Below are 26,196 nucleotides of genomic sequence, written 5' to 3'. Positions count from 1 at the left end.
ACCCAAACCCAACAATTGATATCATTCGCACAACTTGGCACACTTGTTTTTATGAAAGCACTATTGGTGATCTTCCTATTCATTCCCCATAGACGGAGAGTAATCATGACACGGCACTGACGCTGGCCTGTGCAGGTGGCCATGAAGAGCTTGTCTCAGTGCTCATTGCACGCGGGGCCAACATCGAACATCGGGACAAGAAGGGTAAATGGCTCATTTATGCTGAAGAGTCAGCCCAGTAACACAAAATAATAGCGATCTTAAGTGTTGTCATGCGTCTGCCCACAGGGTTCACTCCCCTGATCCTAGCTGCCACTGCCGGCCATGTCGGTGTGGTGGAGATCCTGCTGGACAAAGGAGGAGACATTGAAGCTCAGTCTGAGAGGACCAAAGACACTCCTTTGTCGCTCGCCTGCTCAGGTGGCAGACAAGAGGTAAGTAGCTCCACTTCCACCAGTTAAGCTACACATTAATATCTAACTGGTTGCCATGCTTCGTGAGATACACATAAATAGTTATTGAAACTGCTTTTGTTTTAAAGGTTAATTCCTGTCTCTATCATTGCAGGTGGTGGAGCTATTGTTGCTCCGTGGGGCTAATAAGGAGCACCGAAATGTGTCTGACTACACCCCGCTCAGCTTGGCAGCCTCAGGGGGCTACGTCAACATCATCAAGATCCTCCTGAATGCTGGTGCAGAGATCAACTCCAGGTCAGAAAATTAAGTTCATAAACTTATTTTGATTTAATTGGATGCCTTACTACTTTGAGTATTAACTGATAATTCTGGCCACTGTATCAAATCTGGTTACTTTTTTAGGACTGGCAGTAAGCTGGGCATTTCTCCACTCATGTTGGCGGCCATGAACGGCCACGTGCCTGCGGTGAAGCTGCTGTTGGACATGGGATCAGACATCAACGCTCAGATAGAGACCAATCGCAACACAGCACTGACATTGGCCTGCTTTCAGGGCCGAGCAGAGGTTGTCAGCCTGCTGCTGGACCGAAAGGCCAACGTGGAACATCGGGCCAAGGTCTGTGCACTCATGTTGCTTTTTGGGTGATCTACTTCTTGAGTATATGTATAAACAAACATGGTATCGAATTACGGTTGTTATTTATAGCTGAAACGGACAGCTCTAAAACCTGTAATTGTAGTTGACAAAAACAGGAATTTCATGTTGTCAGTTATGGTGGAAAGTAAACACAAACTGTCCAAAAAGAATTTTTGATAATGAGACCTTTCTTTTAACCAGACGGGTCTTACCCCTCTCATGGAGGCTGCGTCCGGCGGTTATGCTGAAGTGGGTCGTGTGCTTTTGGATAAAGGGGCAGATGTCAATGCCCCTCCTGTTCCCTCCTCCCGTGACACTGCCCTCACCATTGCTGCAGACAAGGGGCACTACAAGTTCTGTGAGCTTCTCATTAGCAGGTGCGTCTTGTGTTTGGCGCAATGGGAAAGTCAATGGGATTTTTCGGGTGGTTTTTCACCCTGCATCCGGGTTCTACTAGTCATTCTTTAAAAAAGGACTGGGAATTCTGACCAATTTGGCTTTTTTTAATTATTTTTATGTTTTCGATTTTCGATCCGATTAGTTAGCATAATAAATATATTTTTTATGAAATATTGATGTCGCTTTAAGACCTACATGTAATGGCAGCAGATCCAGTATACTGTTACACATACGTTTTCTTTCGAATGGTTTACATTAACGCAACAGATCTTGTTTTTTAGAATAATCAGTATTTTTAAATAATTTTGTTTAAACATGCCCATTCAACACAAGAAAATGTGAACCCAGTTTTTGTGCACTGTCTTGAGTTGCAGCTTTTCAGGCACGCGCTTTAAATGTGCACATATAAAAACTTTTTAAACAACTTGTGAGTAGTGCGTTGAGATCTGTTTTGCGTCTTTGCTTAAATATTTTAATTACAAAGGCCAATTTTAATGTCCAACACGTGCAACTGATAAACATTTGTGATAATGCAACACTGGACCGAGTTGGCAAGTGACTGTTCTGTCAACTGGTGCTTGCCCTGGGCCATTTAGCCATTTTTGTTATGGAGCCCTGCCTTTGAAGTATAGCACACACATTAAGAATCGATTCAGGGAATTTACCGAATCGATGTTGTTTTGTTAAAGTTAATTAATATTTAGTATTATTTACCCAGCCATACTTTAAAAACAGGCATCACTCTACAGAATGTGGCATCTTTATTGCTGCACTAATAATGCTGCTTTTTCTGCTGTGTTAAAATAGGGGTGCTCACATTGACGTGCGAAATAAGAAGGGGAACACCCCTTTATGGTTGGCTGCTAACGGGGGACACTTCGACGTTGTGCAGCTGTTGGTACAGGCGGGAGCAGACGTGGATGCAGCCGACAACCGCAAGATCACCCCCCTCATGGCAGCGTTTCGCAAGGTGAGCACCTTTTATCTTGGAGTTAATGGACATTTTGGACTATGACCAGAGCCACATAACTCAGAATTAGAATTAAATTAGGTTATTGTGCTTTGAGAAATTATTTAACCAATGGGACAAAAAAACGTGTCTAACCATTTTGCAGAGCTCTACGAATTTTTTCCTGATCATTGATTGAATGTTCTTGTTTTCTTTTAGGGCCATGTGAAAGTGGTGCAGTACTTGGTGAAGGAAGTCAACCAGTTTCCATCTGACATTGAGTGCATGAGATATATTGCAACCATAGCAGATAAGGTACCAAAGACCACTTTTGCAAATCAAAGACACAAAAGCTCTTGTTAGTGCTGTTATGTTACCAAAATAACATTTTCATGTCTTGAGATTAGTCTTCAAATCACACATTCCCATTCCTTTGTCTAGGAACTGCTAAAGAAGTGTCATCAGTGCATGGAAACCATTGTCAAAGCCAAAGATCAGCAGGCTGCTGAGGCCAACAAGAACGCCAGCATTCTGCTTAAAGAGCTTGATCTTGAGAAGGTTAGTTTCACAGATAAGTAGTAACTGCTAGTTTGTTAAACTAGGATGTGTGCAGAATGCTGAATCATGGTGAACTTTTCTTAAACTGTTTGATTATAGTCTCGTGAAGAAAGTAAAAAGCAGGCTCTTGCTGCGAAACGGGAGAAGAGAAAGGAGAAGCGCAAGAAAAAGAAGGAAGAGCAGAAGAGGAAGTTGGAGGAAGAGGAGGCAAAAGTGAAAGAGGTTTATCCGGAGATGGATGATCAGAAGGAGGACTCCTCTGAAGGTGAGGAACACTCCTCTGAAGGTGAGGAACACTTATAGGTTCAGGGCCTACTGAAAAACAATAATTGTGGTACTTAAGCATTTATTTGTAAAACTTATGTTAAAGGTTTGTCATATAAGGGCATCTTGCTGTAACCTTTACCGTGTTTGTTTCGCAGAGGTGGAGGTTCCAATTGAGCCCCCAAGTGCTACCACCACCACAACCATTGGTATCTCCGCCACCTCCGCAACATTCACCAACACTTTCGGCAAAAAACGAGCGAATGTGGCCACTACACCGAGCACCAATCGTAAGAACAAAAAGAACAAGACCAAGGATTCTCCTAGTGAGCCCATCATCCTACAAGACCCACAAGTGGCGCTGGCGCAGCAGAATGCCTCCAAAAATAAGATCCACGGTGAGCCCCGAGGGGGTGGGGCACCGGGAGGCACCAGCGACTCGGATAATCTAGACAGCACTGACTGCAACAGTGAAAGCAGTACTGGCAGTAAGAGTCAGGAGCTCGGCGACCCGCCCTCATCATCATCCTTTTCCTCCTTCTCCCTCTCAGCCCCTCCAGGCTCCAGCCACCTCCAGACTGCAACTGAGAAGAGACATGGGCAATCGCTGCAGAGCTCTCGTGAGGAGAAGGTCACCGTGTCCATCTCCAAACCACAGCCGAAGTAAGAGTTCATGTACTTCTGCATGCCGCCGTTGCTTATTGTGCAATTAATGTCAAAGTTACTTACTGCAGCAGAAAATTGTCACATCATCGCACCAGCAAGCATGCAGAGACTCCAAATGTTTTTTGTGCTATTCTCTCGTGTTATTAAATTAATAAATTATCAGCATACTGCATTTACATTTTGCTGATTGTTACAAAAAAGCTTTTGTGGAGAGCAGATCGATCATCTTGTACTGTTTTCATAACAGATCTCATGAGATCCACAGTGACTTGACTCCCAGTTCCCTGCCCTCATCGTTCAAGACCATTTCACTGCCAGTCACATCACCCAACAGTAAGATGAACCTCACCAGCCCTAAAAGGGGCCAGAAGAGAGAAGAGGGATGGAAAGAGGTGGTTCGGAGGTGAGGGACATAGATAGCCTTTTCTTTAATGATTCAATGGTTTGCTGTTAAATTTAAATTGGTAATTTACTGTTCAGTCTTAAGGTTTTCAACATCCCCTTAAACCTTAACATACATTTCAGTGTGTTTTTCTTACGCACTTTAATGCATCAAATCATACATCTTGTATTGTTAAGAGGTAGACTATTTTAAACTGCCTGGTTCAAGATAAAATGTGTAAGAAATCCACTAGAACTTGACGTGAGCCATATCTCTTTTGATTTAGGCCCATAAACAACCACCTTGTAATAAGCTAAAACACACCATGAGGTCCTTAGTGTAGCTATAAAGCAAAGCCCTAGCATTCTGGCACTGAGTTTTGGCATTTATCACTATTGATTGATCTTTTCTCCTGTAGATCCAAGAAACTCTCAGTCCCTGCCTCAGTGGTGTCCCGGATTATGGGTCGAGGTGGCTGCAACATTACAGCCATCCAAGACGTTACAGGGGCGCACATTGATGTGGACAAACAGAAAGACAAGAATGGAGAGAGAATGATCACAATCAGGTAATTCTGGCAGTCTTCCGAACATAAAAACTGTTACCCTTCTTGTTGTGATAAGTTGTGAACACGTGCTATCTTGTTTTGCAGAGGAGGCACAGAGTCTACACGGCATGCTGTACAGCTTATCAACGCGCTGATACAGGATCCCGCCAAAGAGCTGGAGGATCTCATCCCCCGTAATCATATCCGGCCACCTGGCACCAACACCAAAATCAGCTCCACCTACACCACCTCCACTGGGGCAACAAGCACTACAGCAGCCAGTTCAAAAGGCCTCCCGTCTGTGGTGCCCGCAGCCGGTGTATCTTTCCAATCATCCTCCAACTCTACGGCTCAGCAGGCTGGGAAATTAGGCAAAAATATGGCACAGGGTGTAAGGCCCCCTTTCGTGTCTTTGCCACCTCTTGCTTATGCTCATCCTCAGCTGGCCCTTCTAGCAGCCCAGACTATGCATCACATCCGTCACCCTCGTTTGCCCATGGCACAATTCGGCGGCACTTTCTCATCCTCTCCCAACACGTGGGGTCCATTTCCTGTGCGTCCTGTGAGCCCTGGTAGTGCTAACAGCTCCCCTAAACACAGTGGCAATTCAGCACTACGTCCCATCAGCTCTGCTGCGCTTCACGCCGAGCACTCTGCTCCACCAACGTCCAGCACCTCGGCTCCTACTGCCTCTACCACCACCTCTCCTACCAGTACTGCGCCTACCAACACCTCCACGCCTTCCTCTGTCAGAAAGCAGCTCTTCTCAACAGAGCCCAAGTTAGGGGCTGGAATGTCCGTGGCCACCACCGTCAACAGCGCCCCGCCGGCACAAGTTGCTCAATCTCCCATCAGCTGCGTTCCGACCACCCCTACAACTCCACCCCCTCCACCTACGCCCATCGCTCCACCACCACAGCATCCTACACCGCCCAAGCTTGAGCCTGCCGGCCTCAGCACCCCTGCTAAAGAAAAGCCTGTCACAGAGCTTGCACAATCCAGTGCATCTGATGGCCCTAGCTCCTCTGCACCCCTGCATTTCACCTCCTCTCCATCAGGTCCTTCAGCGCTGCCCGTACAGCCCGAGAGCCGACAGCAGCTTCCACCACACTTTCCCTCCACCACAGAACCCAGTTCCTCTTCTTCATCTCAACCAGGGTCATCTCATCCTGTCACGCGCCTCCCTCTTCCCACCTGCAGTAGCACAGTAGTCACTAACACCAGCAGCACCTTACCTCATTACGCCTCCCCCGCCGTGCCCGGTGTGTCCCCACGCATGCAGCCTCCGTCACCCTACTACACTATGCCGCCGGGTGCCCTGCAGGAGCAGCAGTTCGTGCCTCCAGGAGCCTCACAGGAGCCTCTCAAACAGCAGCAGCAACAACAACAGGCTCAGCCCCCTATGGGTGGGACTGGCATGCCGCCTCCCTCTCTATCAATGTCCTCCACCATTGGCATGATAAATGGTTCTCAAATGCACCTGCACAGCGGAAAAGCGCAACTACCCCCTAACTTTGGCCCCGCTGCTCTCTTCAATCACTTTAGCAGCATCTTCGACAACAACCAGGTGGGAAACAACCAGGTTTGGGGGGCCTGCCATCTGCCCACACGCACCCCACCTGAGCAGGCCTACAACGCGCAAACCGCTGCCTACATAGCGGGAGTGGGGCAAATGGAAAGTGTCATGCCTCCTGATGGCTCTAAAGCTCCAGGGTATCGCTGCTCCTCACATAGGATGGTCTCCAGTCCCATTGGTGAGGGCAAACTACAAACAATAAGCACTATTGATGAACACTTTTCTCTGTTTTGGTGACAGCAGTCAAATCTTTTTATAAATCTGTTCGGTTCTTTATGTACTACAGGAATGCACCCAATGGACCCGGCAGGTAATTCCATGTCCTCGTCTGCTGCGCTCACCAGCTTTACCACAAGCATGTCTGCCAGCCCTGTGTTTCTGCAAGGTCCGGCTCCAGTGGGCACACCCTCTTTCAGTCGCCAGCACTTCTCTCCCCATCCCTGGAGTGCCTCGACTTCCTGTATGACACAGATCAATACTTGTAAATACAAAACTTTCATAAATCCTTACATTGACTGAATAGAGTGTAATCAAATGTTCTTATTTTATTTATTTTTATTTTTTCCTTGTCCTACCTGTTCTGTCCTGTTGTTATGGCACATTTAGGTGAGTCTCCAGCGCCCTCTGTGTCCTCTGGGGCATCTTCACCTCTTTGCACATCCACAGTGACTCCTGCTCTGATACAGGCAAAACCAAGTAGCTCCAACCAGCAGGATCGCAAAGTGCCCCCTCCCATTGGAACCGAGCGCCTGGCCCGTATCCGACAAACCGGCTCTGTCAACCACACAATGCTACCCACCAGCTACACCCCACCAGTTGGACAGGGTGGCATTTGGTCTTTTGGAGTGGGCAGTGCCTCTGGTGAGGTTGCATAGGATAAATATTAATAGCTATATATAGTACACATTTACAAGAATAATAAAACCAGGTTTACCAAAAATTTATGTAGGCGTTTCATCTTTATTTTGTCGACATTGCATAAGCAAACAATTGAACAGATGAACATTTCTTTTGGTCACAGAGACGATGTCGGGTTGGTCTCAGCCCCTGATGGGAGGGCCAGTGATGCACCAGCAGATGCAGGAGCAGTCGGCTTTCTCTCAACACCAGGCTATGGAACGGGATGACACTGGGATTGTGGCTCCTTCTAACACTTTCCATCAACCTCTTCCCACCAACTTCATGGATTTTCCAAAGGTACACCCTGCATAGTGATGGTCAATAAGACTGGCTTAGCTTAGTAAACCTTTGTCTTCTGTTCTTGATCTTAAAACCAGCTTTAAAGAGTTGGGTAGTTCTGTTGACGGCATCTTGTTTTGGTTGTTTTTTGAACTGCAGGGTCTGCCAATGTCAATGTATGGTGGCGCAATGATCCCACCTCACCCTCAAATGGCGGAGGCTCCCGGAGGCCCCGTATACAATGGCCTTCACACTTCTGACCCTGCCTGGAATCCCATCCTAAAGGTTGTTCCCAACTCTGCTGAAAATTCAGACCCACAGCAGGTAATTGCTGTTAGCTGGCCTCTTCTCCTTGATATGAAGTATAAACAAACCGTAACTCTTTGAATCCTTGTTGTTTCAGGTATGGCCAGGAACTTGGGCCCCGCATGTGGGAAACGTGCATCTGAACCATGTCAACTAAACCGTGATGGAGACGCCTAAGGGCAGTAACGAGAAACACGTTAAAAAGAACAAGATAATTACCTAATTACTGAGACGTGGTATTAACCTAGATGTGTCCCTCAAAAAATGTTAAACCAGATACGTTAAATTTGAAAAATGGACACCCTTGATGTGCCTAACTAAAAAGAAAGAATCCAGTGTGGGATTTAACGCGTTTACCACTGTCTATGAACAAATCGATTGCCTGTTCAACAGGATACGTTCTGAGTAGTATAGCCATTTTGACATATAAGCCCCACGTAAAAGTGTTCTTGGTCGGCAGGGCTCAGTAGGACAGTGCGCTATTTATACTTGGCCAAGACCTAGATGATTGCATAAAGAATGAAATCAGACCTTTTAGAGTGGTAAATACCTGTATAATTGTTTACATACTGAAAAAAGGGTTAAAATGAGAGTAAATTTCATGTCGTATAGTGGCTCTACTTTATGTAGCCTGTATTAATGTGAAATATTTACCTTAATATTCAATAAAAAGTTGGAAATGTATCGCTGTGTGAGTGTTACTTTGATCAGTTCATCTACAAAGTGTTTATTGCCTATGGAAATTAAACATTGGTTTGGTGGATTGATTACTGATTGTTTTACCAATAGATGCACAAATGTCATGGTTAAACTATGGTAACTGTAGTGAGACCATGATTAATTTTTGTAAGGGTGGTGACAGTCCATATAGATGTAAAGAATTTACCTCAGAAACTGTATTGTGGCCACAATAAGTAAGAAGTACGCAAAAACTGTGAGATGGGAACTCCAAAGAAAAATGGCACAAAAGCAGGACTACACAAATGACACTTTTTTTTACATTTTACTATAAATGGATAATTTTTAATTGTATGATTCGCAATTTTATGGTTCCTTCGGTGTGTAAGTGTGTATTATTAGTACGTTAACGATATGCAAAAGGTACTTACCTCAAACCAAACTATGACGCAAGTTGTTTCCAACATAAATCTCTTTTCTTAGACTAGAACAAACGGATGGCTTGTAGGTAACCGTTTACTTCCTGGGCCTGTTGACGTGGACAAAACCAACATTATCATAATTCATCATGCTTTGACTCATAGCATGTAAGTTAACTGCTGTTAGCATTGCATTGTAAATCTTTCAAACATGGTAAGGAGCCTCACATTTCCGTCTGACGTCAGAGGTATTCAGACGAATCATAACATACAGATTAGCTGGCCAATCAAGGACAGGCACTTTTCTTTGAGGAAAGCAGTATGTCTGAAGCTACAAAAATGTACGGTATGTGAAGAATGTTTCTTATAAATCATAAACCACGCAAACACATTTTATTAAACAGAATACACAAAATAACTATTCTTAGCAATAAAATGGGTGCAATTTAGCACTTAATCACCCTTTTGGCAGGTAATCGTAGAGCGCTTTTGCATTCGGGGTTGAACAGTAATTTTAAACCTGACTGTTACAAATCTTACTATTTCAACATATGTTGTATGAGGGTTTCATGTTTAGCAGTAACCCTGAAATGACATGAAAGAGTTTAAAATTTGGAAAATAACTGGGCTGATGCACGTTTAAATGCATTACTGTTATGTCTCAGCTATTAAGTTTTGGATGTAATATTTGAATTGAAGTGCGTAGTGAACTCTGTTGTCATGAAACTGCTGCTGGGGCCATTCATATCATATTCGCTCCCAGCTGTCCTTATACCTGCCAGTATGGTGGCGTAAACAGAATGGGTCACGTGACGTTGGTCTTTGTTTACTTGTATGTACGGTAGTGTTCATACCTCGTGTCACGCTGAAGAGCTCATGCAAGCAGTTCATAAAGTACACAACAAAGTGAACTCTTGTCAACCCTATCAAGGGGCCTCGGTTGGGTGTATCCCTTCTTATGATTGGCCGTTGTTCATTGCAGCACGTGAAATATCTCCACCCCCCGACATGGAGCGCTCAAATTAACGCGCAGTCGCGCAGTGCTTTTAACATCTCCTGCAGGACGTTCTCAATCAAAGCTTTGATTTTTAAGTTTAAACTTCATCAGAAATCATGTCAACCAACTGCAAAGCTTCGTCCACCTGTCCCATTCCAAACCGCTCTGTTATTGAGAAAAGCTGGTCTCCGTTACCGGACATCTACAGTCAAACTCCAGGCGGAACTGTGTTTTCAACAACTCCCGGTGGTGAGTTGTGCTCTTCTCTTATATGCGTTTTAAAATGTTCAGTTTGTATAATAAAATTTGTTTGTTATAGTAAGTTTTAAAGTGCTATCGAATTCCTGCGGTGCTGCGCAAACCGGTCGGCCTGTGACATCAAAGTACCGCGAGAGCGAGTTGAAAGCTGAGCTGAATCGCGCTCGCGCGGCACTTGATTTAATTTGCAAATCGATCTGCGCAGCGCCTCATGAAGTCGAACATGCGAGTTTTGTGTGACGTGAGTTGAGTGCGCAATCATAAAGCCCACAGGCTAGAAGATGTTTACAAGTCGTATTTGCCACATAATCTAAGTTTCTTTCTTTCATTTTCTATAGTCGCTGGTTTTAAATGTTTTTGTAAATCTTAGTATCTACAAACTATAACGGGTTAATAGTTACAGCATAGTTGTTGAAGCTCACGTGGAAAAATTAGTTAAAAGTAAACACTTTTTAAATGGTTTTCCATTGTTGAATTTGACTGAGGTTACATTAAATTATAAAAGCTTATTAAAAAGCCATGTGCATTATCAAATGTTGAATTAAAAATCCCATATAGTCATATTTAAAAAAGTGTTGATAATATTAAAATAATATGCTGTACAATACATTCATGTCTCTTTACTTTAACTTTTTTATTATTTTTTTAAATCAAGGTTTGAGTCAGTCTTATCACACTGTATCTTCTAATATTTTTGTAAATTGTTTGCATATTACAATGTATGTGGTTCTTGGGGTACTACAGGACATGTAAACAAACAGTGGTGCCTTGTTTTAAGTTGTTTTTTTATATATCTTGTATGAACCCTTGTCAACTCCCTACCCAATTTCTATTGCTCCAAGATGGGTCAAACTGCACTGCACTAGGGGGCATGTTGTGTTTTTGCTCAGCATTGTTACATTTTGCAACCCAGTCCATAATGCAAAGCGCTAAACATTTTGTTTTTTAAGGCTCAGCCTCTTTAACTAATATTAACTTTAATTTTTCTCATAGGGACTCGGATTATCTATGATCGGAAGTTTCTTTTGGAATGCCGAAACTCACCAATTGCACGCACCCCACCCTGCTGCCTCCCCCACATTCCGGGGGTCACCATACACTCGGTGCAACCCACAGAGCAGGAAGATGACAACAAAGTTGTCCCTGGTAGGACAACTCACATATTTGCACATAAGTTTATCTCCCCTCTGCCCTGCGAATCATGGTTTATTGTTTTTGGGTAGCCCCATGTGATTCCTCTCACGTGACTGAGTAAAGTATGTATGATGATTGTAGCACTTGTAAACCATGTTCAATTCCAAATCAGCGGCCTTGAGCAATCTTGAAAAACTGGTTTGAGCTTTTTCTTATTGATTCATTTTCTTTTCCGTGCCACACACACTTACGAGACCCATTATTTTGATTGTGTACTTTAATGCGGTATGTGCCACAGTAAATTAAGGTGTGAATTATGCCCTCTCATGTCACTGAAAGGATTTGAATGCAGTCATTGTTTATGAGTGGATTCGCTGATAAAAAGTCCTAGAAAAGATGACATATGCAGAAAACGTGAGCTCAAGGTTACATTTCAGACTCTGAAGCTGTTTCAAGAGAAAAGCAAATATAGTCACTGTTGGCAACATTGATTTGCATATCAGGAATATCCAGTGCGTACCGTACTACTTAAGAACGTTTGTTTGTTTTTTAAGAAGAGGTCATGGTGACACCGTCGCTCTAACTCTCCTCCTCAATATTTCTTTCCTCAGTTGATGACAGCCAGTTTGAGATGGATATTTAATGTCTCAAGTCCTGTGGCAAAGTGGACTGTTTCAGCCTTTTCCACCCGTGGATTCAGGTTTTGATCTGAGAAAAAAAATCCACACCAGCTGTGGATTCCTTTGTTAAATCTCTAAACTTTTTTCTTTACCTTAAATAACAAAGCCCTCAGATCAAGTAGTTCGCTGCTGTGAGGATTGACTGTTTTGAGTTTGGTGAAAATTCAGATGAAAACATCTCAAATTGCAGCTTCTGCTGTTTTAACAATATACTGCCTCCTTTACTCTTTTTGGAGCAATTCTAAAGGGGACTATATGTAATATACATTGTGATATGTGAATGGTTATAACGTGTGACAGCAAACCATTTGAGTTGAACCTAAATATTAGAGCCCTATTAGGGGTAATGAAGTCATATGCCAGAAAATAACATTTCAGGTAATTGTTTTACTACTGTTATACTTGTATGTGCTGTTTATTTTGTGGGTATGTTGACAGTTTGGAATAAAACTTTAAAACTGTAAACCTTGGACTCGCTTCGAGTGTTTAAAATATTAGACCTCATTGTGATTGTTTTATTATTTTAGTATATATATTGAATACAAGGTATGGTACAGTATGGCTCATAGTAGCAAATCTTAATCCTGTACCCCATCCTCCCAATATGCATTGATTTTCCCCCGTTCGCAGTGTTCCCAGCTTATCAAGTATGCCTTGCCTGATGTCACCTGCTGCAAAGTACAAAACAGGAGCTACTGAGAATCAGGACGATTTAACCAAGTGAAAAATCTAACCTAGTTTTGGATAAAAGCAGAATGCTTTTGAAGTGGTATATAATTTAAGATGACTTATGAAAGATTAACTGTATAGAAGTTTTGATAAAACATTTTAATATAAGCGTTATGAGCTCATGGGATGTTTTACATGCCTTCTGCTCCAAAGCTCACCCATCAAAATGTTTTCATTTTAACTGTGATTAGTTTTCCAAACTAATGCAAAAGTCACAAGCATGCATTTGATAGGGGAGGGAGAGAATTGGCCCCTCCATAAACCCCCTAGTTCTTAGAATGTCCATTATAAGTAAACAAAATGCCAAAGCAGTGCACATTCATTCATTCTGTCCCTGACCAATGACCAGTACTGACAGTCCTGATATCAGTTGTTATTCACACATCAGTCATGGTCGCTTTGTATGGGTATAACACTTTTTCCTGGTAGTTTCTAGATCCATTATTTATTGATACTTTGGCATAACAACTTAGTGTTTGTTATGAACAGGATTCTTAAGGGTTATTGGCTTGTGTAAAATCTCATCCTCTTAAGTTTTTAGTTTCAAATTTGATATTTTTTTGACTACTTTATATACACAGGTCAGTGCTATTTGGTTGTTGCATGATGTCAGAAGGGCGACCGATACTGGGGCCTGCTGATAACTGTTTGGTACAAACGAAAAACACCTGTTCTGTTCAACATTTCACATTCCGTTCTTCTCGCCCTAAACCTTGAGACCCTCTTAACTCACAACCCATGACATAGCCAGGATCATGTCACATTATGTTTACACAGTTGCTGCCAGATACATTTTCTCTCATCTTTAGTTTTTTATTAGTCCAGGCTTTTTCAGTAAATTTTAAAATTTCCTCATGCTTATTTTGATTGATTTCTATATTATTAATGGATCAATAAATATTATTTATAATTTTCTCAAGCTCTTTTAACTCATTCCCATTGACGAGTTGATGTAAATCTCGTCAATTAATGTAAATCTCGTCAATTAAGAGAAAACATTTGCATGAAAAACCTGTCCCTGATGAGTTTTTGTTAATCTGTAACACCGCTATTATCCACTAAATGGCACTTACCCAATAAAAAAAACGGAACCAAAAATTTATTTACACATTTTAAACTATATATTTTGATAATCGTTCTGAATCTAATCTCTTAACAAAATACAACTACAAAAATGCTATTATTTCAGCTTTTTGCTATTTCTTTCTTTTTTCTTTTTTTTTAAGAAAAATACCAATATTTAAGAGTTTATAAAACAGAGGAAAAAGCTTGATACTTTGTCCCTGTTTTGTTTGTTTGTTTAAAAGCAGAGGTTCAATTTTTTTAATTTGATATATTTGTATGTTTATACAACGAAGAAAATTTTCCTGGCGGGCAACTTTTCAAAAATAAAGGCGTTAATTTTATGTTTTAGTTGACTATACAATGTCTTTGAGGATGTGTCCTCTCCAACCAGTTTTAACACTGCATATTCATGGTTCAATCAAAGAAATCTTTATTTAAGCACAAATAAATCACATTTTATTAATTCACAAACTAACAATTCCAGGTGCTGTCGATTTCCTTGCAAAATTATCACTAAAGCTGCGCCATTTATTCGATTTTTAATCTTAGGCTACTGAGATGAAAATTAAACGTTTGTATCTGTTTGTATATCCGACATTAATTTATTATTTAATATTTGTTTTAAATAACCTCTGGTGTAGAATGGTTGGTTTGGTTTATTGCGTCAGTTCCATAAAGTAGAACATTTGACTCTATAGATTATTTTTAGAGAAATACTGCCATCTGGTGGTAAAACGATATACTGTTCTTGTACATTTTAATACGTTGTACTGATAAAATAACTGTTTTTAATTTGCTTTGTAGACACTTTCTTGTCATGGGCTTTATTTAAAAGAAATTATTTATATTTTTGCAGATAAAATCCTGTGGAAAATGCTATTTAAATTTATCTTGTTAACAATGCATGTTTGAGACAATGCAACGTATTTGTAAAAAAACTCCCAAGTTTTATCAGATGAAGTATGATCATAACATTATTATCCCTTGGAAGAGATTCAGACCAACACAAATGCAATGTATTAGCAGTCCATCCGCTTAAACACTGAGCCATATCATCACATTTATGAACCCTTTTATTGGCTCACTGGGTAAAAATACATACTTGTGATTGGGAAATATATTCCTTCATTTTCAACTCTCAAACACACAAACGAGGAAAAAACAAACAAATAAAAACACTGAGATTTGCTGTCGTTCGGTTCTCTCCTCTGTTGTCAGCCATGCTTCCTCACTGCTGTCAATCCTGCTCGTATGACTGTGCATTTACAGTACAAGCATCATTCATGGTGTTGACTCGCCCTGTCTCTCCTGTTCAATAGCTGCAGAAACATTTCACATAAAGTCAGATAAGAGTTAAGAGAAATGACTCAGATTCTTAGTCATTTAATTAATCAGAAATACTATCAGTTCTGTTGAAACAGCCAAGACATCCAGTCAGTTGAATAAATCATTTTGATCTCATACCTAAAATGCATACCTTGCAGCGCAAGACATCAATCGCACATTCACTTTATAGCATGCAACAGAGTTCAGAACATATAGATTTGTAATCTGAATCTAGAAAATCAGATTTTTACACCGCACGCATGGCTCATTTACTTTATCCAATAGGTTTTCTGAAAATGCCAGCCCTGTGTGGGCTACAGGAAAATGTGATAACAGGTAAACACTTATAATACAAAAACCTACACATTTCGAATAACATAATCACATTGATACCCTTGTCTGTTGTTTTAAGAACAGATACTCACTTTCTTTGGTTGGCAGTGGGTTCTTCTCCTGGGTGTCTGTCTTCCTGAGTTTAGTTTTATCAAAAGTTGTGATTTCTGTCATGTTGGGTTTGTCAGCCATGGTGTTTGTTTGACTACAGACACAAAAAACAAGTTTGCTAGATAGTTATATGAAATTAGTTATATTAATGAACTTGGGTTAATAATATTTGACCTCAAGCTCAGACAGTCCACAAATGAAACAAAATATTATGGAATACCAATTTAGTTATCATTTGATGTGTTCAATCAAAAAAAGTTGGGAAAAATTGCCTATAGCCATATATTTCTCACAATCACTGCCTTAGTAAGACAACTGTTGGCCATCCTTTCTCTGCCTGGAGACTGGGAATGACTCAACTAGCTCTTTGTTCTGTATCATGCTTCTCAGAGACACGTGCTCTTTGCTTTTAATTTTAAACTCCCTATACACAATTTTCCTCCTCCTGAAAATAAATGAAAAGAACACAAATCTCTCTCTAAATGCAAATGCAGAATTTAAGCGTAAAAAGTCTTACCTCGATGCACCGTATGGGTAAGGATGGGGAAGTAGCCGTCTGCGTGTGTCAGCAGGGTCTGTCTTGTGTGTTGAGGTGGGGTCTATGCAGCTTTCTCCCAGGGCTATTTGAATAGCCGTAACCACCTCCTTTTCTTTGTCTTTCTTTTCCACTCACATTACATGAAATATTCATGACTTTGAAAGGGAGGGGCGGATAATAAATCTGCTGATCCTGAGAGGCAGAGAAATGAAGCAGATTTTATTCAGTTACGCGTCAGTTATGTGAAAGGTTTAGGGAGTGCCATGTATAGGAGTGGACCACATTGGGAGACATCAGAGAAATAAAATATCTAGCTTGTTTTACAAATGGCAAATGTGACGGCAATAAAAGTATCTTTATTTGAAAATGACTAGCTGACTGTATTGTCCTGGTTATTATATTGCAACTTACCAAAAAATACATAAATGAACAGTGACATGTTTAGTATTTTTTAATGTATCATTAAAATGTTTCATTATTTCAGAATAGATATGTGATAAAAAAAAATCTCATGAGATGCCATATATAACTTTTCATTTTTTATATGATATATTGTTCTTCATATTATTCAACCAGATGCCTGGTAAAGAAATCTAATCTGGCATGACTGGACAGGTGGGCAAACATGAGGTTTAATGTGTATATATAAGTGCCAACTGCTTCATACCTCAGCAACTGAGCCATCAAACACACCAGTCTGTATCGTACATCTGACACCAGACACATGGCACTTTCGGGCAGCTGAGTCTGAGCTCATCCATATGTTGAGGAAGTGACCACTGATCTATTAGTACCATACAGCTGTTCCTGCTCTCATTCTTTATGAAAAGGACTAGAGATCACAGATCTAGACGAAACATATTGTTTAATCTCTTTTAGCATCCTTGTTTGCATTATTCTGTGTCTTACAATCACAGTAAAATGACATCCCGAGTCATTGACCCTATGTACATCTCTGCTTTATATTTGTTATTCTTATATGTCACGTTCTTCCTGATCCTATTTTTTAAACTTTAGTTAGTGTGCAATGTTGCTATAATAGCATAAATAATACCTGTAAAATTATAAAGCTCAAAGTGCACTGCCATGCGATATATTTTCTTTAACAAAATTCCCATTTCAAAGCCTACAGCGAACGACCAGTTTGGACTACAGCCCTCTACTTCCTGCTTTAATGACGTCACTAGAAGAGTTTTAATCTAAACTCCGCCCACAGGAATACGTCACTCGCCAGGTAAGGTAACGGCAGGCTAAGCTGCTATCGAAACACACTAAACAAGCTACACATTAAGAACTCGTTATGTATTTCTGAAAACAGTAAAAACAGCGGTATACAAATAAGTAAATACTGCGTTTTTTACACGTGAAAAATGAACACATGTAATATTGCGCACTGTATACACAATAAAAGCTTCAAAAACACATAAAAGGACGAAACCTTTAATTGGTTATTATAAGAATATTTTAAAGTATTTCTACACATATTCACCACCAGATGGACCTAGTGTCTTAGAAACACTTATTAACAGCATCTGTACTTGTTGTAAACTATGCACTCAATAACCCACAACATTTTCCTCATGTGTGACTGTGACCCAGTTTGTGAAATGTATGTGTGTTTGTGATTTCATGTATAATGCTGTCTGTGTTATGGCCTTAGTCATTATTAAATATATCAAGGTTATATTTTCACACAATGTTCTTTACATTATAGGATGTAGGATTTTATGTAGATCACTGCAAATCACAAAAAAAGACTTTAGCTGGGGTTTTAACAGACTGGGTCACATATAAACATTGCATTAAGACAGTTAAGTGTAATTGAAGGTTAAATTATTTGCTTGTAAATAAAATGCATTTTTGAAATGCAATAGTTTGGTATTTATGATTCAAAATTCACATGCACATAATGTCTTTCAAACTTTTGCAATTGAAAGAATAAATCAGAACATTTAATGATTCATTATGGACCATTGTGGGTGCCTGTGTGTTTTTGTGTGTGTGTCTTGTAGGACTATAATTAGTTTGATGTTGTGTGCATTAATCATCTGTATTCAAATTCTCCTCATCTTTTCTCAATTACTGTTTATGGAAGAGAGACACTTATTTCAACATGCCTTTGGTCTTTAAACTGCAGAATGAAGGTGAATCATTGGGGAGAGGTGTATGAAAAGTGTGAAATAGTCACAACAAACCAGTAGGGGGAGACAATGGTGCTGTGTAAAAAGAAGGGACCATATAGCCAGGTTATTATACAGTTCTTGTCGGTTTGTGATGATTGCTTATAGATTGTTTAGATTTCCACAAATGTAAAAGCACTGGAAATCTAAAGCTTACATATATTTGAGAATATACAAATTACAATTACAATAATATACAAATTGTTATTTAATTACTACAGAATGTAACAATATATCAACTGTTCAGCTAGCTTTGTGGATGGTTCAACCAGCGTGATGATAACCCAGCTGGCATGTCCTTTTGGCCAGAGTAGAATAAAAAAAGGCTTTTGAGGCACCCAACAAAAGCCCACAGTGACAGATCTGTGCAAATCTTACATTTGCTGAGAAATGTCCATACTCCCTCTTCTCCTTTTCAAGCTCTCCTTCAAACAGATCAAATGTGCCGTGCAACAGCTTTTCAGAGTTCACTTCCCACATGTGCAAACAAATGCATCCACCCCTGGACCTCTCAGCTAACACTTCATCCATACAGTATCAACCCTGGTTATTGAAAGGGTTATTGGTAGTGCAGCTTATAAAGGAGCAATGTGATACTTGAAACAGACCACTGATACACGCCCACTGATCTTTAGGAGCAAAAAAATAACTTTATATGGTACAGGTCCATGAATCACTTTTGGACACTGAAGGCAGTGACAGTCCATAAAGGTGAAGTGTGAAATTAGGCTTTCATGTAAAGGCGGAGTGCATGATCTCTGAAATCCAATTTTGACATTTGAAATCACCTAAACAAACACGCCCCTACCCCAATAGAATCTGGACCTTCTTTTGATAGACCTGCCCCCCACATATGCTACTCAGGCAAAGATGTGGGTTAGTAGACACGCCCCTTACTGCTGATTGGTTACAAGTGTGTTTTGGTGCTCAGCCCGACTCCCTTTTCCAAAGTGTTTTTCAAAAACCATATACCCCGCCTTTAAATGGAATATGCAGCATTATATGTGGTGACGTCAGTTTAATTGAAACAACGTAACTATTGGAACTAAGTCCCTCCCCCTTATTTAAAATAACCAATTGTGTTTCATTTATGGCACAGTCCAGAATAGACGTTCTGTAACAAAACGTAACGGTGCATTCACACAGGACGTAACGGCGCATTCACACGGGGCGTCAGCGTTGACGCTTCCCATTCACTTTTAATGGGTGACGTCAAGCGTTGGCAAACTGAATTGTGGATCCGTCGGCGTCGCAGCAGTGGCACATGCTCCGGTCTTCCATAAACGTAATTGGCTGGCTCTGCCTAGGTTATTTGCATAAGGCAATCTGATTGGCCGACGCTCGCATTGCCGCTTGAAAAGTTGAGAAATGTTCAACTTCTGCCGCGAGCAACGGTAGTGACGCGGCGCCGACGGATCCACAATTCATGGGGGCTTTAAGACACTTACAAGTGCAATATGGGAGTTTTTGAAGAGTTCACTCATCATCATGGAGCAAAAAAACCATTATTATATTGTGAAAAATAAAAACCAAAATAAAATAAAGGCGTGAAACAATCACCTATAAATCATTATTTCTCTGCCACAAATATTGAATTTGTTCATAGCGACTCTAAAACTCTAAATAGGTTGTTCAGGCACATTTACTCAATACGATTTTATAATGACGGTTTCATAACTGCTGCACAAATAAGCATTTTGAGCAACGGACTAGAACAACAAATTCCTGTTTTCCCAGCATCCCCTTTAATAGCGTATTTCTACCTTGTCATTAGCGTTATGAAACTCTTTTGACCTTAAATTGCCAAAACTCCTCAAACAGAGCGTTTGAAACCGCCAACAGGTGTGAAACACAATGCGTTCTCTGCTGCTTAAACTAATCTAGGGCAACGCTGACGTGTGAGTCATTCTGCGCCAAAAGCTTCGTTTAAATCTCAAACGAGCCAATAGAACATCCATCCTTGGAAACTGTAGAGGGCTTTCATAAGAGACGGTCGTCATGGCAACTGTGTACTAATGGAAGTCATGACAAAGGGATTGTGCACGCCACCCAGGTCTGACAAAGTTACAGGCAAACGGTTGTGAATGTGTGAGGACAAAAGCAGGACGGAGACGGAGAAGTGGCTGGATTTGTGAAGGAAAGCGTTCTTGTGTGACTGTGTAAGAAAAACAGGATGGGTTTGTAACAGATCGGCCAGCTGTGTACAGGCAAAAAAGAGACCGCAGACAGCTCGCTACATTTCTGAAGGTGCGTTCTCTGACACTTGGTTATGTAAATGCACTTAGACATGAATGTGGTTTACATCACTGCTGTAGTGTAAAGCTCCATTACCAAGGTGTACTGTGCATCTGGAAAATCCCACCACGATCCCCTGCCTATAAAACTCGATCTCTTTTCCTTCCTGTCCACTGAATTAACAGAGGTGACTCTTTTCCAACTATGTGTTTTTCGCGAAATGAGGTGTCATGAAACATTTTGATAAAAAAAGCAAATGCAAAGTAAGAGTATCAAAATAAGAAGCATACAGTTACAAGCATCTCTTCATGTACTATTTTGCACATGATTTCAAATGACATCATACAAACCAATTTTGTTTTTTTCCCACATTTAATGGAAAAATTTTCATTACCGCAACGTGTCCATGACTAGATTTGGGTTCTTTGACATGGAAATATTTACAATAATAAAAAAAAATATATAAAGTTTCAGTGCATGTTATAGGGCTACTATAAACATTTACAGTAAAGAAACATGTGGTATTTGGTGATCATTGGTAAATGTAGAGACAATAATAAGGAATATAAATGTGTCCAAGAACAGTTTTCTCATCCTCCGCAACAATTTTCAATCATTGTTTAAGCCCTCAAGGAACTAACATTAAAAAAAAAAAATTTGGAAAAGGGACATAATTGACTGTGACACTCAAGATGGCTGCCAGGTAAGCAGTTCGTAATTTTTCTCTCCAGATAAAAGTTCACAGTACCTAGACAACTTTTTAGTTATCATAACCGAAACATGAGTTTGTAAATGCTAAAAAATGTAAATAATTATATTGGAAATATTTTTTAAATCCTCTAAAAATAATGGTTATAGTTAGTTCAGACCTTAATCTTATATGTGCAAAAAAATGGCTTCAAGGGCTTTTTACAAATTCTGATGCTGGACACCTTGTAAATCTGGATTTCGTGAGAAACACCCAACTGTCTAAAGTATTATAGACAAGTATTTATAATCTTAATACAGTAGTTTATAACTTATAAAGAAAATGTGATAGACGTGGTGTTTATAGTGTATTTGTGGACAGTGTTGAGGTGATGGAAAAGTCCTGCGGTTACTCAAACATACACTTACACAAAATAACATCTGTTCGGAGAAAATACCCATAGGGATTGTCTGTAGCAACGTCTGAAACACAAGGTCCCTTGAGTTTTTATTCTGTAGACCCAGCTTTACCTTTGTTCCCCATGAGAGATTTATGGATGGTTGGCAAATCTGTTTTGGGAACTCAGAGAGAGCGAGTGAAACATGAGGAGTTTGAGATATTCTGATATCCATTTCTCCCCAAGGACTTCATGTTATGTCACATTTTCCATTGAACAACAACATAAACATTATTATTAGAAAGATATTGATTGGATAGGATTTTTATTTGGTTGCAAATAAAGGTCTAACAGGGCACTCACTGTTTTACTCATTTGTAAGCACTGATGGTTTGAAATGTGGCTGGAAAAGGCCATTTATCTTGAATAAAATGAAAACAATAGCATTGAAAAGCACAAACGCTGTGACTCACAATATAGGCACCCACTTCATATAGAATCTATGGCTGTTATTATCAAATCAAAATGACTCGGTGTCACACTTTTTATGAAGAAACACAACAGCCTATCGCTCACTACCTTTCAGCTGTGTTATGCGCAATATGCATAATCACTGATTATGGCATCGGGGCCCTTTGAGAGAAGACAGGAGAAAACTGTGAGAGCTAAAACGGATTTTTAACCGCCGCTCAAATATCTATCATCCAAAGTTTCAGCATGGTGCTGTCTTGCCACCTACTGCTCCACATTTTTCATATGACTTCAACAATGAACTTTAATTTCACAAAGAAGGCATTTCTTTGGAAAAGTGACAGGAAGAAGTGTGGGTGTATGAAATATAGCCCTCATATCATGATAGGCGCTTTCACATGCAGCCTTTTCCCGTAAATTCAACAGAATTTTTCTGTTTGCAGGTCAGAAGTTCCCAGAAGTCCTTTTGTGCTCCGGAAAGTATATCTGCATGGCTCATCATGGAGGGTTTTTTATATTTTAACACTTATCTTTCTTTTTTTGTCAAGAAGAGAAGAAAGGTTATAAAATGTAAGCGTGAGAGTTCTGACAAATACATATGATGAATGTAAAACATTAAAATGTGTGAATATATTACCAAATTAAACCATCACATACCTGTACCGTAAGTAGGATGTTACTTAAAATCGTAGCAAATTTTTATCTTGCTTAATCTAATTCCAGTTTTGGCCAAATTCCCTTATAGCATTTAAGTTGATTTTCTAGTACAACCCTATTGTACAGATAAATACAAGCAGATGAATTGGTTTTTCACACTCTCCTAAATCGTATGTAGCCAATTACCAGAATCACCAGAGCCTGACCTGCAGATTATGAGCAACTGAAAGGACATTTTGTGCTATTTTTTACAGAAATCCCTCTGTCGGCTATTGTGCTATATGTTTGCTCACTCTATATGAAAAACCTTTTTCTTTTCCTTTTTAAGTAGGCTTTGATTTTACAATTTCTTTAATATATTTGTTACGTTGTAATGCACTTTTTATATTATTGCCTTTCTAAGATTATTCATTTTATTGTTTTCCTCACTGTTGTAAATTGCTTTGGATAAAAGCATCCATTGAAAGCCTATGTAAATGTTATCAATTACCTGGTTTTAGTGGCTTGGTCCTCCATGACATTCCAAAGGGCCGTTTACATTATAACGATAACTATATTAGGTCCACATCACTGGACGATAACGATCACTTTATGCTAATTCGCTAATGAACGCGGTACTTGCGCAAATCACTTGCCTTTAAAGGCATTAACTAATATTGCATATTTTTTGTAATAAAACTTTTGCAGTTGCTAACATGTCATTGAATATGTAAATATGCTGTTCTTGTTGCATTTAGACAGTGGGTAACCACCAGATGTCCTTAACAGGCTGCGTTTCGCGTAAAGGGCCGTTCACATTATAATGATAACTATAACATTAACTATATCTATATATCAGCGTCCACACTACCGGACGATAACGATAACTTTATGCTAATCTGCTTGCGAGGCACAGTACTTGCCCTCGTAAATACCTCAATGGCATACCTAACATTGCATATTTTCTTTAATAAAAACACTTGTAATTGTTCACATGTCATTAATTGTATAAATATGCTGTTCTTGTTACATTTACACAGCAGGTATAACCAGCAAGATGTCCTCAACACGCCGCTTTTGCGTAACTCTAAACAGTGAATCTAGTAGTTTGTGTAATCTAATACCTTACCTTTTGGCGTAGTCAATGTGGTAGGAAAAAGCATTACGTAGTAAATTTCACAGCAACTGCATCAGCGCTGGATACCTGAGGTAATTTTATGTCCTCAGCAATGAGCTTCTCCACTGTTATTTCAAGTGCAAGTACATTCGAAGTTCAAATAGATTTGATTAGCTGTAAATGGTTTATCGTAAAAAAAAATCGCTCAGAAAGAAATCCCAACGATATTGTTCATTATGTTGTTTTCATTGTAGTTGTGAACTCCGCTATTCTCTTTATTATAAAACAATTTTTAAAACGTTTTTTTGTTGTTATAGTTATCGTTTTAATGTGAACGTCCCTAAAGTCCCCCTGTAGTCGATAATTTTATCACTTAAAACTCATCTTTGAGCATCATACTAGCAAAAGTTTTTCCTGTGACAGCAATTTCTTCATCCTTTGAAACAGCTTGAAGGTAACTCAACACCCTTTCCTTTTAAGTATAGGCGAATCAATGAATATGCAAATTAGTCCCCCCCTCTACTCAATTGCACAGCTCACACTATAGATATGAATATGCAAATTAGTCCTCACCTCCACTGTTTCACACTACCTGGAACCAGGTATATGGCCGGTTTAGCAAAATACATGAATTGCGCGTTTGCCGTGCTAATTGTTTAGCTCTGATGTTAACAGATCAGAACACTTGTGAGCAGCATGTGTGAGCATTCCAGAAGTAGGACTGAAAGATTATTAAATGATGAAAAACTATATTGCCCATAGTTACTTTTTATTAGCTAATGCATTAACAAATAAAACCTTATTATAAAGGGTTAACAAACAAACAAACAAAACTATGTCAGCGGTATTTCTGCCCACAAAAAACAATGTTTACTACCGAATGTAATGTTTATATAAGGCAGACATTTCAAACTAAATTTAGTAAACTTCTAAATATTTTCCAAACACAAAAACAAAGTGGCCTGACAGAGGGCGCATGTGAGCACTCCTTTGAATCCTAAAAATGATAAACAAGAACCCCTATGGTCTTCTTTGTTTCAGGAAGTGTTGTAGTTCTCGAGACCGGCCTCAAGACCACTTTTTAAAAGTCTTTGTCTCGTCTTGAAATCGACCACATTTTTACTCGGTCTCGTCTCGGTCTCAGACAAAGAGGACTCGGAATTTTACTTCAAGACCGGTCAAGACCACAACTGATTTCACATCACAAATTTTTTTTTATCATTATTTTTATGCAGTTAATTCAGGTTTGGCAAATGATGTTGGCATTGTTTAAGCATTGTTTAAGTTTCTCCCAATGACAATTTTTCTAATTTTATTACTAAAAACACCTGCATTGTGTTAAGGGGATGGCAAGCCATGGAAAGACAGTTCAGAATAAATGGTTAAGTTGATTTCAGCTCTTTAGTGTTTGTTCACTTTTATTTGCTTATAGACAAAGATAAATTACCACATATCTGCAATGCCTTTGTTTATTTTATCAACTTCTCTGATTGCGCACACACACACGCACGCACGCACGCACGCACGCATGCACGCACGCATGCACACACACACACAAGAAGTGCATAATCATTTGCATATTCCACATTTTATCATAAGTGTTTTAACGCAGTCACTTGAACTGGTCTTGGTCTTGACTTGGTCTCGGCCTTTCTTGGTCTTGGTCTTGACTTGGTCTCGGCCTGACTTGGTCTCGGCCTGACTTGGTCTCGGCCTGACTTGGTCTCGGCCTGACTTGGTCTCGGCCTGACTTGGTCTTGTCTCGGTCTCGGCCTGTCTTGGTCTTGGTCAAGACTTGGTCTCGGTTTAGGTGGTCTTGACTACAACCTTAGGAAACAGGAACACAAAGGTGCAAACCCAAGCGTGTAGTTTGACGTAAATGTATGCTGTCACACTGTAAGCCTGTTTCTGATTGGCTGTGATTGATCACATTTTTTGTTGTTTGCACCAAAATACTTAATTCTGTGTAACTGGAACTTCTTGTACTTGTTTTTACACTGCTTCATGTTCAAAGAAAAATATTTTGGTTTTGTATTATATTTATTGGTCTTCCTAACCCAAAATAGCTGGAAGGAATCAGAAAAAAAGACAAAGCAAAGCTCGGGTCTTAGGAGGTTAAATACATTATTTGGCATACATGTGTTGTCTCTGAGAGAACTGTGATATTTGTTGTATAATAAACCTTTGATAGAGACCTGGTTATCGTGCCAGAGGTATCATTCAGAAATTCTGTTGTGATAAGTGACTGAGTAATTACTATATATATATATATATATATATATATATATATATATATATATATAATATACTGTATGAGGCTCACTT

At 39.8% G+C, this 26,196-nt stretch overlaps 3 protein-coding genes across 11 annotated transcripts in view; 2 read left to right on the top strand and 1 right to left on the bottom strand.

The window, feature by feature from the left end:
* Window positions 1–8,563, top strand: part of ankhd1 (ankyrin repeat and KH domain containing 1) — a 35,142-nt gene extending 26,579 nt beyond the window's left edge. For 5 of the 9 annotated variants that reach the window (XM_065287044.2, XM_065287042.2, XM_065287038.2 and 2 more), the window contains 18 exons: window positions 93–204; window positions 289–434; window positions 568–710; window positions 819–1,032; window positions 1,255–1,430; window positions 2,260–2,422; window positions 2,621–2,716; window positions 2,843–2,959; window positions 3,059–3,245; window positions 3,382–3,886; window positions 4,137–4,292; window positions 4,690–4,839; window positions 4,924–6,572; window positions 6,681–6,875; window positions 7,001–7,255; window positions 7,416–7,591; window positions 7,733–7,897; window positions 7,977–8,563. In XM_065287044.2, the coding sequence (XP_065143116.1) occupies window positions 93–204; window positions 289–434; window positions 568–710; window positions 819–1,032; window positions 1,255–1,430; window positions 2,260–2,422; window positions 2,621–2,716; window positions 2,843–2,959; window positions 3,059–3,245; window positions 3,382–3,886; window positions 4,137–4,292; window positions 4,690–4,839; window positions 4,924–6,572; window positions 6,681–6,875; window positions 7,001–7,255; window positions 7,416–7,591; window positions 7,733–7,897; window positions 7,977–8,036 (4,665 nt within the window). In that variant the 3' untranslated portion in view covers window positions 8,037–8,563. The remainder of the gene's footprint in view (window positions 1–92; window positions 205–288; window positions 435–567; window positions 711–818; window positions 1,033–1,254; window positions 1,431–2,259; window positions 2,423–2,620; window positions 2,717–2,842; window positions 2,960–3,058; window positions 3,246–3,381; window positions 3,887–4,136; window positions 4,293–4,689; window positions 4,840–4,923; window positions 6,573–6,680; window positions 6,876–7,000; window positions 7,256–7,415; window positions 7,592–7,732; window positions 7,898–7,976) is intronic. The other 4 variants (XM_065287045.2, XM_065287043.2, XM_065287039.2 and 1 more) reach the window with 3 other exon arrangements.
* A 1,426-nt stretch (window positions 8,564–9,989) lies between these two features.
* eif4ebp3 (eukaryotic translation initiation factor 4E binding protein 3) lies at window positions 9,990–12,255 on the top strand. The gene is made up of 3 exons (XM_065287035.2): window positions 9,990–10,222; window positions 11,225–11,377; window positions 11,977–12,255. The coding sequence occupies exons 1-3, from the start codon at window positions 10,090–10,092 to the stop codon at window positions 12,006–12,008; spliced, it is 318 nt and encodes a 105-aa protein (XP_065143107.1). The 5' UTR covers window positions 9,990–10,089; the 3' UTR covers window positions 12,009–12,255.
* Window positions 12,256–14,894: 2,639 nt separating this feature from the next.
* Window positions 14,895–16,282, bottom strand: tmsb (thymosin, beta). Its single transcript, XM_065287793.2, has 3 exons — window positions 16,127–16,282; window positions 15,591–15,703; window positions 14,895–15,158 (listed from the first exon to the last, which is right to left on the bottom strand). The coding sequence occupies exons 2-3, from the start codon at window positions 15,688–15,690 to the stop codon at window positions 15,121–15,123; spliced, it is 138 nt and encodes a 45-aa protein (XP_065143865.1). The 5' UTR covers window positions 15,691–15,703; window positions 16,127–16,282; the 3' UTR covers window positions 14,895–15,120.
* Window positions 16,283–26,196: the final 9,914 nt, after the last annotated feature.

Source organism: Paramisgurnus dabryanus, chromosome 18, assembly GCF_030506205.2.
Source record: "Paramisgurnus dabryanus chromosome 18, PD_genome_1.1, whole genome shotgun sequence".
NCBI classification, from domain to species: Eukaryota; Metazoa; Chordata; class Actinopteri; order Cypriniformes; family Cobitidae; genus Paramisgurnus; species Paramisgurnus dabryanus.
The sequence above is the reverse complement of the archived record's forward strand: the minus strand, read 5'-3'. Positions and strand labels throughout refer to the sequence as shown.

Coding starts and splice junctions, on each gene's coding strand:
- eif4ebp3 (XM_065287035.2), top strand. CDS start 10,090: ATGTCAACCAACTGCAAAGCTTCGTCCACCTGTCCCATTCCAAACCGC. Junction 10,223..11,224: donor GTTTTCAACAACTCCCGGTG/GTGAGTTGTGCT, acceptor TTTTTCTCATAG/GGACTCGGATTATCTATGAT. Junction 11,378..11,976: donor TGACAACAAAGTTGTCCCTG/GTAGGACAACTC, acceptor TTCTTTCCTCAG/TTGATGACAGCCAGTTTGAG.
- tmsb (XM_065287793.2), bottom strand. CDS start 15,690: ATGGCTGACAAACCCAACATGACAGAAATCACAACTTTTGATAAAACT. Junction 15,159..15,590: donor CCCACTGCCAACCAAAGAAA/GTGAGTATCTGT, acceptor ATGTTTCTGCAG/CTATTGAACAGGAGAGACAG.